Below are 15,592 nucleotides of genomic sequence, written 5' to 3' on the forward strand. Positions count from 1 at the left end.
AAGAAAAGCAAAAAAACATAAGCGATTGGTTTTTAAATTTTTATACTTTTGAGATTGATCACTAAAATTTTACATGTACATTAAATATTACATAAACTATACGTAAAATAAACTTCTTTCTGCTTTTAAAATTAACTTAAAAAAAACAATTAGACTAAACAGATACAACTAAAACACAGTCCAGAAGCGGAAGCATCCCAATATTATCGAGCCTAGTTGAAATGCTTACCAGACTATACCTAGGAGAATTCAGAATAGTTGTGCATAACAAACGACGCCACGTGGGAAAATATTCCAATAGGTACATTTTATCATAAAATTTTGCAATCATAACTTTTGATCCTACCTACCAAAATAAAAAAGACGATCCTTCAAAGTTAGGTTTTCTCTGAGCGTACTGGTTTATATGTATTTACCCTCATTAATATTCCACCAAGATTTATACATACATATTTAAAATATAATGAAGGTTAGGTCCGGTTTAGTCCATATTCATTGGTATACGAGATGCAATGCCCCGTATTGCATAGCAATGAATATTTACATCAAAACGAAAACCAGGCTGTCCTACTTTGATTTTACTTTCACCAGCGTATTTGATACCAAATCGACAAGCCAATAAATTCAATCACCTTTTCCCGCCAAATAAGAAGTGACATTATAATAGCCACAGATAATAGAAACATTTTTATGCTATGCGGTATGTTTGATTCAGTAAGGCCATGAAGCAATTTAAACAATACATTTATCCTCAATAAATATGCAAATTACTGTTTTAAACGAAGAAATAAAACTTATATAGAATACAATTTTTGATTAATTGTAGCCGGTTTTACTTTAGAAAAAATCTTATTATTAATTAACAAAGCTGCGCCGGTATTCTGGTGAGAAGGCCCAGTGAGAAGTCAACAGACCGAAACATTTTATTCTAAAAATTATCGAAAGTACTGCTCTTATAGTATACATATTACAGGACAATTACAATATCCATAACATAACATGCAACTAAAGACAGAGAAGAGACATAAGTTACATAATAATGTCATTAACCGAATCACAAACTTAATCTGATGACTCTCCACGATTTCACGGCCATGGACAAATAACAGTAAAGATCGTTATGCTCTCAGGTCGCAACGTGCTGAGGACAGTTATCCATATACATATTGGTGTGACATACAATTCTGGTGACACCTCCCTGCTTTAAAAGTTTACACCAGAGTCCTCATTCACTCGTGCGACATTCCGTTAGCTAGTCTACAACTTGGCATTTCGAATATTATGCAGTGATTTTCACTGCTTAAATAGAAAAATAAAACATTGGCGGGAAAATGAAACGTTACTTAATTATCTGTGCGATACTATTTTGTATATACGTATGTGAATGTAAGACTCGAAAAATGGATTACCCAACGGAAAAACAATTAGTTTTACAACGTAAAGAGACGTCTCCTGTTGATTTTACACGATTACTTGTGATGAGAGTAGTGTACGGTATGGCTAAAGTGCTGGGCTTTGAAGAGCCTGTAAGTGGAATATTAAACGGTGCGTTCGTACCCCCCGGAGCTGACGACGATGATGATTTTGATGATGATGACGATGGTGGAATATTTGATGATTATTGAGTTTATACATAAGTAGGATTGGTATGTAGTAAATTATTTATATAAGAGTGGCTATTGACTATAATTGTGCTGTTTACTTTATATTTAACTTACCAAATACTCTTTGCATTAATTTTAAATTTCTAAACTGAACCCTTTGTAATTTATTCTTAGTTAAGTTCATATCGCTAGAATTAAGGGCCTGAAATGTACTGTAAATAATATTTTCTATTAGGTAATTTATTTTAATAAGTAAGTATTGTACTTTCTCGGTTCTACTTACGACTTAAGACAATTATTTATATTATTACTAAGTATTTTTTATCATAATACCAAGCGACTGTGTACCTGGTAGGCAATATATCTGTATTTTAATAAGGTTTTTAAAGTACATGTATACAAAATATTTTGTTTATATTTTAATATTCCTATACATACATGTGTGAAACTTACATAAACAATAAAATTATCTATCTACGTCTGTCACTTACACTTATAGAAATAAAATTGCTTCAAAATGTGTTTAATAAACTACACGTAATGTTTTCCGAACAGTGTAAGATAAACCAGTCTAGGTTATTACGAAATTTGAGGTTCACTTATTATCCTATAAGAATCTGCTTTTACAGAACAATACCTACTGTATTAATAAAATGTATGGACCTTGCCAATGATCTTGTTTTATGACACGGCTTAAAACACATTAGATGGCTTGTGAATGCGTCATGCGACAGTGAAAGCACGTAAATGCAAAACGTAATTTGACACCAATCGAGTGTAACGCTCTTCGTCACGCAGATATAATTATCAAGAAGCAACATTTATTATTCATCGCATTCTCATCTTAATGTTATATCTTAAGATTTATGCATTAAAATTCTTTTAGTGAAAAGATATAAGCAACTGAAAATAAAGAGATTTTATTTTCAGTGCTGAGAGAAGATAAAAGTATGATGTTCTTTATTATACTATTTAATTGGCTCTTAGTAGGAGTATTCCCAAGAAAAGAAGAAAATTATATATTAAAAAAAAGAGGCTTATCCATTGGGTAAGCTTATCAAATTGTTGTCCATGGATGTCTTTTAAGCCCGTCCAGTAGGCTCGTTCGCCCCCCTATCTTATAAAAAAATTATAACGCGACGTCTCAAGACACCAACTACCGTATCTGTTACCATGATTATCAGAAACGTTTTTGTATACAAAAAACATCGTAACAATGGTGATAAACGCGGTGCTTTTTATCTCTTGCTATATCTTTAGTCTACCTTCTATGACAACATCTCAGCAGGCAAAAAAAGTAAATATTAAGAATAAGGAAAACTTAAAAAAAACTGACAATCGGAAATATTAAATTTAATTTATATTCATCGTCATCATAAATCATCATTACAATCAAGAAACCACGAATTATTATCAACAAACATTTTATCCTGTGAAATCTGCTCTTCGTTGACCACTTCTGACTCCGTATCTTCAACATAATTACGTCCTTTCATTTTTCGTATCAAAACACCCCATTTTAAAATAATTTTACATTTTGGACAAGAACCTTCAATTGGAACATATTCTCCAGGAGACAAAAAAAATTCGGCCAAACAAGCTAAGTGTGCTAATAAATTACATTTTTCATTCACACATTTAAGTTCCTTATTATCGTAAATATATTCGAAACAAATCTGACAAACTTCGAATGTTGAAAGAGCTTGGGAGACTCTGTGGTTTCTGCTTTTAACTGGACCAAAACTGGTTATAATGTGGCCTGGCGGTTTTCGTTCTGGCTGAAATTATTATATTAATAATAAGTACATAATAATATATTATTACTACTATATATTGACGGATTGTTTAACGACCTTCAAATATTAGTTAATTTGCAATTATCGATAATCGTAATAAAAAGTTACAAGGAAGGGCTGATTAATCCCATTATCAGAAATAAATCAAGTCGTTAAGTCAACTCTGTTACTGATAACTAACACTTGACATATTAAGACAAAGGAAAATGGGTCTAATAAACCATATTTTTTTAAATATAGTACAAGTTATATTAAAACAATGTTCTCTGGGCAAATGCACCCTTGGTAGCAAATCTTTATTCACATCGTCATTTATACCGGAGGTTCAATCATGCATGTGGGTGTGCAGAAACACAAGTACACTCTCAGGTCTGTAAATCTTACACTCCGATGAAAGAATGAGTGTAAGATTTACGTAGGTAAGAGAGACATTCAAACGAAGGACACATGTTTATATGGTCATCCGAGGTATGTTTTGAGTCAGTGGTACCACTGAACTTAAGGCATAAAAATATTTTTGGCGCCATCTGGGAGCCAAGACCTCTGCCTTTATAGTTGGCTGTAACTACTAAACTAATAAGGAAATCAGAATACATTTATAATAATGTATGAGTGAGTGCCTACTTGCAAGTTATAAATGTTTTAATTAATCTAACTCAACTTATACTAAAATATTGTAAAGACAAATAGTATATATTTTATTACAATAAAATAAATTCAAAATTTGTTTCTATTATACTTACAGGAAAGTCTTTGTAAAAGTCATGTTCCAGCCATTGAATGATTAAAGGTAGACGATACCATGGGCCTACTCTCAGCATTTCTGATAAAACCCTGATTTTAAATTGTATCTCAGTTTCCTTTCTTGGTAATTTTTTAAGGTCTAAATGTTGCAATCTTATTGTTTTAGTCGGATTCTGCCATGCCCATTCAAACTAAAAAAAAAGATGATAACACAAAATGGAAAACATTAAATGTAGTTAATTAATGCATCAATGTAAATTATACATTTACAAAATCTAGAAAATTATAAGAATATATATTCCTGTAAGAAATATATAAAGAGGTGCAAGTCTCAATTTTGCCTACCCTTAATGCAGAAATGTTATTTGGAAACCCATGAACTATTAACACCATTTTCCTGTAACATAAATTGTATCTTTAAAGAATAAGTTTTTTGAAACTTCTTGGTCTCACTTTTTAACTTATGAAACCTCAATTTAGATAAGATATTATTTTTACCCTCACTCAGTTACTAATTATACATACCAAGGGCCTTTATTATTTGTCTGGTGAGCTCCACCAGCCCAAGTGCCTCTATTATGCTGCATAATTCTTCTAAGCGGATCCCTAGTATACCCAATGTAGGTTCGCCCTTTGTACTTAGGATTTATGTTGTACAATAAATAAACCCCATAAAAATCGTCAATTATTTCAGGCGATGACATTCTAGATCAGTAGTATTTACAACGTTAACAATTTACAATAGAATATTCTTAAGTGGTTTAAAACAACAGAGTATTAAATACTTCCATATTTATCAATATTAAATTTAATAAAACTTAAAACTTAGTTTTATATATTTCGATTTTAGGACAATCCCGCTATTTTGTTATTTTTATATCAATAATTTTTCAACTGTCAGACTCACATGTCACTTATACTCACACTCATGTAGCATACTCCCGTCTATTATCATAATTCAAAACAACAAGTCAATACTCAAATTTTTACAATCATTGCCAGTTGTCAAATTTGAAGTTACTATTGCTTGAGCGTACTTAAATATAAAATTTAATTGAATATAAATGCTTTACGATTCCGATTTCCGGGTTCGGTGTCGAATAGGGTTTCACTATTTATAATATACTGTTGAAATTACAAATTAAGTATTCAAATAACTCTTGTATATGAAAATTTAAAGAATTTCTTAGAAATTCAAGAGTATCTGGTAAAATACATAGTGGAAAATGTCTGAAGAAGATAGTAGGAAAAAGAATCGTGGGTTATGCGGCTTGTAAGTTTCCTAATTAATAATTTTCGTGTTCTTTCAATTACAGTTTTATTTAAGTTAATTACCAATTTGTTTTAGATGTGAGAAAAATCAAGGCAGGTATTGTTGTCCACGTTGTGAAGTATTTTACTGCTCCCTTGACTGTTATAAATCAGATAGACATTTAGAATGCTCAGAAAACTTTTACAAAGAGTGTGTAAGCAAAGAATTAGCTTTAAATACAGTTGATGATGACTCCAAAAGTAAAATGATAGAAATCTTAAATAGAATGCAAAATGAGGAACTGGAACCTGAAGAAGAGTTCCTAGACTCCGATGATGATAATGAAATTGATTTACCCACCAGATTACAGAATATTAAACTAGATGATGCAGATTCTTTATGGAGTGCATTGACTAATGATGAACGCAATGAATTTCAATCATTATTAAATGGAAGTACTGTAGGAGATATTGTGCCTCATTGGGAGCCCTGGTGGATGTATAGAAAAGAAAAGAAATTGGTTGAAGATTTGCAGCAACCAAATAATGAGGAAAATATCTTAAACAAGTGTCCTATTATCAAAGTAGTTCCTAAATTCAGTACACTAACGGTAAGTTGTCACTACAGTGTAATCTCTATTACTTGAATGTGAAGGGAATTGCAAAAAAATCAAGTTTATGAGTTTTCAACTTACCAAGAACTTCAGATATATATGATTTAACTCCTAAAATTTAGACTTACAGAGGTGCAATTTCTAAATGTATTTTTTGATTTGTAGAGTCAAATTTAAATAAAAAATATTTAGGGTATTTATTTGCTTCAGAGGAAGGGAAGTTTTTATTTATATTATTAATAAGATAGGATAAGAACATCTATACATATTTTATTTAAGTTGAATATACATATTTTATGTAAGTTGATTCATAATTGTAAAATTATAAAAATTTACAAATTCTTTCAGAATGTTAAACCTGCTCCATCTATTAGAGTTAATATAATTAATGTACTTGCTGCATATTCATTTGTTATGCGGTATTTCAATGGTGAGGTTGAACCAGTGGAGGCTGTAGTATGTATATTAAATATATGTGACAGTTTAAACAGCAATAGCAACTTTGAGGAACCTGACTTAGCTGTAGAAGCAGTGACACAAAAATGCTTACAGGTAAAAGTCTTATTAAACTTTCAAGCAAAGTTTATCATTAGATAGCTACTACTATATATATTTCTTCACTAAAATCTTGCCAAGTTTCATTCTAAACGCTATGTGCTTTTTGAAACAATCTCATTAACTCCACCCAAAATCTTCTTTAAACAAAATGCTAGATAAAAGCTGAACAAGAAATTCTATGTATTTTCTTTTCAGAGTGTTCTTATTGAAACAGATGAAGAAAGTCTTGAAATTATGCGCCATGACACATTTTTGTTATATCAAGGACCAAATGAAGAAAATTCACTTTTTTACACAAAGTCAGCAATTTCTGATTTGATCGATATTTTTTCTAATGCAAAATCCAAGTCTAAAATCAAAACAGAAGCAAGAAGTAAAGGAGATTTTTCAAGAAAGTTTCCCGAGCATGATAATAGTCATCTTCCATCACTAGATATAAGTAAAGTTAAAAAATGTATAAAGAAATTAGAATTTTATTTATCATTTTTAAATACATGTGGTAAATAAGATTTTTTTACTATCTCAGCAAACGGCAGTATACCAACACTACTACTATATACTATAGTACATATAAAAATTATGACGCACTTGTTACGTCATATTTGACTCTACCTTCCACGCGGGCATGGAAGCACGCCTCTGTGAAGTAATTACATAATTATTGTTTGTGATGCCTCCTCTACAGATTATAATATCAATGTCAAATTTATGTTTCTAGTCCATTTAATAAAACAATACGTCTTCCTTTACCATATATAATTTAATACCAACAACAATTTACTAAACATTTATATGAGGAATGTCCGAAACATTAATATTGGTATACACAGCGGCAACCCTGTTACACATTTTACCAATGACAATAAATCACTTAAATAGTTATATGGTAACAATAAACAATTTGTTTCAATCACGAAACATCAAATTAAGAAAGGTAACAGGGTTGCCACAATAAAATCTAAAAGACAAGATAAACGACTTAGGAATCAATATTACATTTACTAGTTAGTAATTCTTATAATTTAATAGAATATCAACATGATCAACAATTGGAACTATAAATAATGTATCTACAAATAAATGGCGCCCTTAGCCTTCCTTATAAAATTATCTTTTTCTGGAAATCCTAAAATTTTGTGAAAGTCGACACAAAAGTTTAGCAGTCAAACTTATATAAGCATACATTTCACTTCTTAAATTATATAATAACCGTATATTAACTTCGATACAAATCACTGAATAAAACACGGAACCAAGCTATTTTTTCTATAAAGGTTACATATGTTAAGAATTCTTAACGAGAAAATAATCCGCAGCCTAAATAATTTTACATTTTTATAAAGACAAAAGGTAATAATTTTTATCTTTGACATAAAAAGATCAAGGTATTGTCAATCCGCTGGAGTGCTTGATATTTAGATACAGATAAGAATTTTTACATATATTATGCTTTGCTCACGACTTATATGAAATACTATCACCATTATCTATGATGAATCCAACATAGTTTCCTAACATTTGCGTAAGTACGTACAATTTCGTAAACATTACAATCATCTTTAATATAATGAATCAAATAGAAAACAGTTCATATAGTTTAAACTTGCATACCTTAAAAAATAAAGGTAAAATAAAAAAATCAATAGCGAGGCGATAGTTCCAAATAATTAAAGATTTAAAACTAAACTATACCCAGAATATGTGCCGTAAACTTAAAAATAATTAAATTGAAGCCCTTTATGATTTTCGAATTAAGTCCCTCTGCTAATAAAAATAAACTATAATACTTTTTTGTTGTTATAATGGAATGATAAAGGAGACATCTGCCTTGTCAATGTCAAAATTATGACCGTGTAACTTATCCTTTAATCAGATAGCTATGTATCCAATACAATCCTTCAGTTGAAATCATTTTGAATTATACAGAAATTTTCAAACGATTTTGGTATGATCAATCCTCAATTATTTCCGGAATAACTCATATTCCATATTGAAATGTAAAAAGTTTTACGATCCGTCGAAAGACCTTCGATAACTTATAGGTCGAGTTAGGCATATTCAAGATACTCGGAAAGGTTGTACCAACTGCATGTTCTGCACGTCTTACTAGTAACGTCAACTTACACTGCCAAAAAAAGTATAAAATAGGACGGTCGCAAACTCTTGGAACTATACGTTGATCTTGTTTTATCGTAATTAAACAAGACGCGAAGTTTAGTGCATGTCCAATATATCGAGTTATTGTTGTACATGTCCTGAAACTATTCTCACAGAAGTTATGGCTAGAGTAGGTATATAGGTACATGGTAAAATAGTCATAGCTTACCTAAATTATACCAAAACCTATTATTTTCATAAATCCTTTTAACTTTTAAGTGATACTAAAGAATTAATTGGCGTGACCAATAATCATTGCCAAATTATTATTTTTGTTAATCTCTGTTCGAGTCTATACGGGAAGCGGAAACCGCGCATCTGTTATGCTTAAAACAATTTTAACATGGTACCCTAATTCAAATATTTGTGAAAGGGATTTGTGTTCGTATTGACATTATGGATATCAACAAAAAAGGTAATTTAGCACTGCTGCCATTTTAAATATGAGGTCAGTTTTCAATCCGCACAGACTAACATAAAACAACTAGTTCACAGATAATAGGACTACGACTTTCGATTATACTTCTGATTTGTTTGACGACACTCCAAATATTCTTATATAAGAGTAGTTTATATTCATTTCAGTCAGAGGTATTTCTTTTGTGGCCTTTTATAAGTACTAGTACCATATAGCAATGTAGAAACCCATATGAATTTAATAAGGAATTTGGTTTTGGTAATACTGAATCATGTCGTATGTTCGCGTTCTGAAGTTGAGGAAGGAGTTTCTTATAACTGATTGCATGTACGCGGCCGCCTCTTTTTCTGTAGAATTTGGCGCAAAGCGTGATCGTAGTTGGCGAATAGTCTGACCTCTGAAGCATGGTAACCCTGTATCTAGCATAAGCGATACCATAGATATTATTGCTTCTTGGTATGGCCTGAAAAAAAATTAATATCAACATTATCGAAATTTTAATTAAGTTCACAATTTAAACAATAAAATCTTTTACAGAATATTTGGAATGACTTTGAATGAAGGAAAACAATTTTGATCGTAATTATTTCCTTTCTAATAATACATACCTAACAGCAAGGAACGCTTGAACACAAAGCTCGCAGAACCACCGGAATGCGGGTGCTTCCATTTTCCCACCCATCACCATAACCATTTCATCTGTCAATTTAATATCTGGCTCAAAGCCTAGATTTCCACCTGGTGACGATTCGAACATGAAGCCGAAGTCTGAAAAAAGGAGTAATAGTTTTCTCATTAATAATAATAGTAAATGATAAATCAGTCATAATAACGTTATAACGAAAGTACTCTTCTGTCTTCTTCCATCGTAGCGTTATCATAACTCTACAAAAAGAAATGAAAAACATGGTCTAAAGTTTGAAATTCTTTTATTCGATTCGATTCTTTATTCGAAAAATAATTTTTATTCGATTTATAATAAGACGTTAATCATGTTATTCACTTTGTATGATAGTTATATTGTTTGGTTTACATAATAGACATTAATGTGCATTTAATTAAAACCTTTTTAACAGATTTATTCATTACAGACTTAAAATGGAAATTGACGAATTCAACAGAAATAGTAAAAAACAACTTCGGTGACACGTGGCACTTCAAATAAACAAATATTTACATGTTTTAATGTTAAATAACTTGATTTGATAGTCTTCCATTTAGTAAATGGAAGACTATCAAATCTACTTAGTACCTTTGCTGTAAGGCACTATTAACATTATTTAAAATTTTGGTATATGTTAAACGAAAAGAAGAAAGTTATAGAAGTTTCAAATAGAACTAAGAACTAAGTACAGTACTACAATATTACTTTAATTGTAGATACTGTTCAAGACTTGAGACTTAAAAAAACCTGTACATTTCTGCATTTTTTTTTATTAAGTCATGTGTCAGTTTGTAATACTATTAAAGCTATATAAATATAAATTGAAATACTAACCGATGTGTATAATATGACCGTCGGTGTCCAGCATGATGTTACCGTTGTGTCGATCTTTGATCTGCAAGAGAAATCCTATCACGCTGTACGCCGCCATTGAAGTGACAAAACAACGCCTCGCCGCCTGAAAATTTTGCATTATTTTTAAATTAATAATAACAGTCTCGAGAGCATATTTCATTAGTTTTGGCAGCGTGCTCGTGTTTTGCTATGTTTACAGTCAAACTAAACGTTTGTTTTGTCGGAAATACATCTTTAAATTTTCTACTATACGGCGCAATTCAAAAACCCTAATGATATCAAAATTGGGGAATATAGTTGGCTTGTGTAGTTTTGAATCTATACTCTATATCCAAAATTTAATAAACTTAAAGGAAATAGAATTCTTTACGAGAGAGAACAAAGTCGCATCACACGATGGAAGCAAAATAAAATGCTGATATTTTCGTGGATATTTTGCTGCGTATCGAGATTCGCTTTACTTTAACTTTTGATTTGGAGAAGTCAAAGTCAAAAATCATTTATTTATATAGGTAACACAATGTGCACTTATGAACGTCAATAAAGAAGCTTCGATGTTCGTTAAAGTATACGTCGTCAAAATCTATCGACTATCGAAAACGTAACCCGTTACATAAACGAATAAACGTACAATGCATGGCCTTGTTACAGCACAGCCATACCCCACTTATTTATTAATACGATGTCATGTGAAGCATGGTGATAGTTGCAGCTCCCTATAAGCATCTTGTATAATAAATAATTTGGTTTTAAAAAGATTAGCAAAGACTTTTTTCCAGTTTCACTCGCCCATACTACGCCTTTGATTATATAATAATTACCGACATTACAAATATTTTCATTTCAGTCTGGTGTTATATAGGTTTAATAGATAAATGATTCAACACATTTTTTATTTGTCAGTGGTTCCTAAACTATGTATATATGCAATCATTGTGTACCTTTTAAAAATTAAGTAAGAATAAAATAGTAATACAAAAATCTGACTATGGCCATTAATTGGAACAAATATTAAAATATCTTGGGCGAGCTATATAAAGCAGTCGTCATTTCAAAGGATCTGTTCTAAAAAGTTATTTGGAATTTCATGTATTAATGTTTTGTTAAAATAATATTAAAATTTATGTTCTACTTCCTAGAGTAATTCTACTTCATTATTTCTCCTGCTTTAATGGCTAGTCTCAAGAGTCGCCACGACCGCACACATGGAGAGATTTAGTTATATTAAATATAAATACGTACCTGAAATTCTCTAGTAGCCTCATCACCATATGTAGCAATAAAGTATTCATACATTCCGATGTCTGTCTGTCTACCTAATTGATCTCTAGATCTTGCATTTGGCACACATTCAATCACACCACACTGGAAAGGTCAAACTTTGTGTAATATTAGTAAAAACTATTATTTCTATATCAATAAGTATTGTTCGTCGTTCGAAATATCCGTTCAGTTTCTGAATATTGAAATAGATTTTTATCAACAGTAATTTTTAGACAAAATATTTTTTAAATTATGAAATATGAAGACCTCATCTTATGTATTAGATGTTTCAAGTAAAAACTTAATAATAATGTCAAGAAATGATTTTAAATATTTATATAAATTTCCGACTCACCCCAGGCGCAGTGGCAACGACTTTATAAGGAAACAGATAGAGATTTAACCCCACTTGTTGGAAGATATTCTTGAATAGTGATATAACTTGCAATGCGAGCATGTCTTGTCGTACATCGTCGCCCACTTTGAATATAGCCGCTTGCCACGTCTCCTGAGCTATTGACGTATACCTGTCTTTGCCTTCCTCCTGTAAATGATTTATGAACTGTGTCAACTTTAATATTGATACTTGACTGACTTTAATAATAATTTTAATAAATAAAATTACTGACATAAACGCGAATTTATTAAATTAATTATATAACTGTATTCTTCGAAAGATTGAGTGTGTACTTTTTTTTATAGAACAGGGTTGCCCCCTGTTCTATAAAAAAAAGTACGTGCTCATCTGATGTTAAGTGATACCGCCGCCCATGAACACTATCAATACCAGAGGGGTCGCGAGTGCGTTGCCGGCCTTTTAAGAATTGGTACGCTCTTTTCTTAAAGGACTCTAAGTCGAATTGGTTCGGAAATATCAGTGGGCAGCTGGTTCCACATATCAATCGTGGAACAGCGGACGTCGAGGTGATACGGGTGGCATTTTGTATTCTGCCTCGACGTCCGATGATGAAACTCAGCTGCAGGTATTGATCCGATAAAGTATATCACTAACTACGATCACTATTAAAGAAGTTTGATAAGGGATAATTTATATTGCACATTCCAGTATACCTACTTACTATCTGAAACAGGGTTTCCCAACACGGGACACATGCCCCACAGGGGGGCAATTTAATTGTTAAGGGGGTCTATTCAAAAGTTACATAGGATCATTTTGTAGTTGTAACGACTAGAACAACTTGTTCCAAAAATTTGCGCAATTCCAGCGAATTTTATTTATCGGTTTGATATTAAAGCTGTATATATAGTTGAAGCGAAAGTTATTATGAAATGTACTTACAGTGGGTGGGTCCTCCCCAGAGGCGATGGCCATAGCAACAGTTTCCATCTCGGATATTCCGTACTTTCTTACTCTGAACCGCGCTAAGTACGGAGCCTTAGCCGCACTTTGCATAGGAGTACCTGAAAGGAATGATATGAAAATAATATGTTATGATACATGTCGATACCAACTTGATCATACGTACATACATCTGATTCAATACGTATGATAAATTACATAGTTATAGAATATTTTAATATGTTTATATTGTTTTAATAAAAGTTATTTTGTTTATGTATATATTTAAAACCACAAAACGGGCCGGCAAAATGATATCTATGCAAGATTACGTTTCAATCGGAATATCGACCGCTACGTACAGTGCCACATAATTTTATTTACATGGATATTAGTATTGCCCGTTAATAAAAATTAACTATTATAAGGGCAGATATTTGAAGTCATGCAGGCTATAAATTATTTTTTAATTTCATAATTTATTCAAATGTCTTAATAAAACAATGTATACTGGTATCTAGAAAATACAGATCTAGGCCTAAATTAATATGACACAAACTTAGGAACAACTGATATGATAGGCTATGTTACCTTTAATATAAATATAATATCTTTTAAGATATTGTAATTAATAAGCAAGGACAAAATTAGATGTTGGTAGATAGTAAAATTATTTATTGTACGCACAAAGACAATACCAGTATGACATTTAAAAATGGCGACGGTAGTACGAATTTCAGCTGCCGGCCATGTATGTATGCAATTTCGATATAATTAAAATCAATAGGCCTAATATCGCAACTTCGGTACAAACACTGAATATTAAAGTCGTGATTGCAATTGCTATTGGGAATTACACAGTACCGGCGAAGAAAAACTCGGCTCGAGTTTTTAACTGTTTGCTTTTAACAACAATTAATTGTTAAATTCTCTTTACCGCTTTAAATTTGTTAATCAATGTGTTATACCGACAAATGTCAAATTTCCGCGATGAAACAGAAAATTAGAGTCGAGACTTAGCACAAACCGTAAAAATGCCAACTTTGGAATGTCAAAAACATTATTGTCCTTGGCATAAGAAAGCTAAACAGAGAACACTAATACGTTACACTCATGTTGAAATACATACCGCTTTTATAGTCTATGTCAATGACCATAGAGTCGGGGTTTGATGGCAGATAACATCCGGGTTGGACCTGAAACAATTATTTTTAATGATTAACTTATCTATTCACTGTTATAATATCCCGTAAGCGTAACATAATTTTTATTTAATATATTTAGAAAATCTATTGTTTAAATAAGACGGTCTTACGAACATAAATTAAAAACGAAGGTTTTGAATCAAATCTCGTGATTTTATTGAAAGACCAAATATATTATTTTATATATTTTTTAACTGACTAATACAAAATAATATATATTATCCAATAATTGATATACCTTAACATTCTTAAGGGCTTCCAAACACGCTGCTTTTCTTTCAGCTCCTTTAGGATAAGGTCGTATGATTCCACTAATATTTGTTATTTGACTAAAGAAATCAAACTCCCTTTCATGGAATGCTTTAGCCGGCCCAGAAAGACAATCCACTATATTCTTGGTTAACGCCTCTAATATGTCGTATAATGCGGCTAAAAAAATATTTACAATTTATGGCAAAAAGTAAAAATAAAGTACAGAAAAATACAAAAAAAATGGACAAAGTACAAGTCACATTAAATAATTTAAAGCGAAGAAAACAAATTCAGTAATATAATATCTAGTCAGTACAGTATAGTAACCATAGGTATGGTACCTAGAGTAACCATGATAACAGACACTACTATATCGCTAGTTTTATACGGTCAAGTCCAGTCCAATTAATATATTATAGAATATGACAATACAGACGGAAGATGTACAAATAATGTATGGCTTTGTTATTCTTCCTTTATGTTAAATATTTATTATAATGATCAATGAATCTTAGAACTTATAATATAGAATTTAGTATGAATTTGTACTTTGTTATATTTTTTGTATAAATAGGTAAAACTGTGCTTTATGTTTATATGTGTATTCCGTTTTTGGCTTTCGTGTATAATGTTATTGTTTGAATATTGTTTAATGAGTAGCTGTAGGAATACTTTAATAAAATAAAAAATAAGCATATAAACTCATATTGGATATAATTGATGCTAAGGTTCAGTTAACGTCTTTAAACGCCATGCAAAAAGATTTGGGAAACGCAAATTATATATTCGTATTTCGTCCATATCCTTTAATAATATAATAGTATGACACTTAATTCTTGTTTGGTTTGTATTTTACATGAAATGTCTACTTGTGAAAATGTATTAAAATATCATGCATAAACCGTTTCAGT

General features: G+C 31.1%; 3 protein-coding genes across 8 annotated transcripts in view; 1 reads left to right on the forward strand and 2 right to left on the reverse strand.

Annotated features, from left to right (window-relative positions):
- Positions 1-2,945: 2,945 nt before the first annotated feature.
- Positions 2,946-5,067, reverse strand: LOC123713031 (structure-specific endonuclease subunit SLX1 homolog). Its single transcript, XM_045666508.1, has 4 exons — positions 4,670-5,067; positions 4,490-4,541; positions 4,144-4,335; positions 2,946-3,382 (listed from the first exon to the last, which is right to left on the reverse strand). Exons 1-4 carry the CDS (start codon positions 4,846-4,848, stop codon positions 2,978-2,980), a joined length of 828 nt encoding a protein of 275 aa, XP_045522464.1. The 5' UTR covers positions 4,849-5,067; the 3' UTR covers positions 2,946-2,977.
- Positions 5,068-5,187: 120 nt separating this feature from the next.
- Positions 5,188-7,236, forward strand: LOC123713029 (zinc finger HIT domain-containing protein 2). The gene is made up of 4 exons (XM_045666506.1): positions 5,188-5,417; positions 5,493-6,006; positions 6,358-6,561; positions 6,763-7,236. Exons 1-4 carry the CDS (start codon positions 5,371-5,373, stop codon positions 7,072-7,074), a joined length of 1,077 nt encoding a protein of 358 aa, XP_045522462.1. The 5' UTR covers positions 5,188-5,370; the 3' UTR covers positions 7,075-7,236.
- Positions 7,237-7,306: 70 nt separating this feature from the next.
- The window catches only part of LOC123713028 (phosphatidylinositol 4-kinase alpha), a 28,037-nt gene continuing 19,751 nt past the window's right edge, over positions 7,307-15,592 (reverse strand). For all 6 annotated transcript variants that reach the window (XM_045666504.1, XM_045666502.1, XM_045666500.1 and 3 more), the window contains 8 exons: positions 14,668-14,858; positions 14,354-14,420; positions 13,225-13,346; positions 12,280-12,468; positions 11,904-12,026; positions 10,641-10,764; positions 9,751-9,910; positions 7,307-9,605 (listed from right to left, as the gene is read on the reverse strand). In XM_045666504.1, coding sequence (XP_045522460.1) covers positions 9,380-9,605; positions 9,751-9,910; positions 10,641-10,764; positions 11,904-12,026; positions 12,280-12,468; positions 13,225-13,346; positions 14,354-14,420; positions 14,668-14,858 — 1,202 coding nt within the window. In that variant the 3' untranslated portion in view covers positions 7,307-9,379. The remainder of the gene's footprint in view (positions 9,606-9,750; positions 9,911-10,640; positions 10,765-11,903; positions 12,027-12,279; positions 12,469-13,224; positions 13,347-14,353; positions 14,421-14,667; positions 14,859-15,592) is intronic.

Source organism: Pieris brassicae, chromosome 8, assembly GCF_905147105.1.
Source record: "Pieris brassicae chromosome 8, ilPieBrab1.1, whole genome shotgun sequence".
NCBI classification, from domain to species: Eukaryota; Metazoa; Arthropoda; class Insecta; order Lepidoptera; family Pieridae; genus Pieris; species Pieris brassicae.

Coding starts and splice junctions, on each gene's coding strand:
- LOC123713031 (XM_045666508.1), bottom strand. CDS start 4,848: ATGTCATCGCCTGAAATAATTGACGATTTTTATGGGGTTTATTTATTG. Junction 4,336..4,489: donor ATAACATTTCTGCATTAAGG/GTAGGCAAAATT, acceptor CTTTTTTTTTAG/TTTGAATGGGCATGGCAGAA. Junction 3,383..4,143: donor ACTTTTACAAAGACTTTCCT/GTAAGTATAATA, acceptor TAATAATTTCAG/CCAGAACGAAAACCGCCAGG.
- LOC123713029 (XM_045666506.1), top strand. CDS start 5,371: ATGTCTGAAGAAGATAGTAGGAAAAAGAATCGTGGGTTATGCGGCTT. Junction 6,007..6,357: donor CTAAATTCAGTACACTAACG/GTAAGTTGTCAC, acceptor AAATTCTTTCAG/AATGTTAAACCTGCTCCATC. Junction 6,562..6,762: donor TGACACAAAAATGCTTACAG/GTAAAAGTCTTA, acceptor TTTTCTTTTCAG/AGTGTTCTTATTGAAACAGA.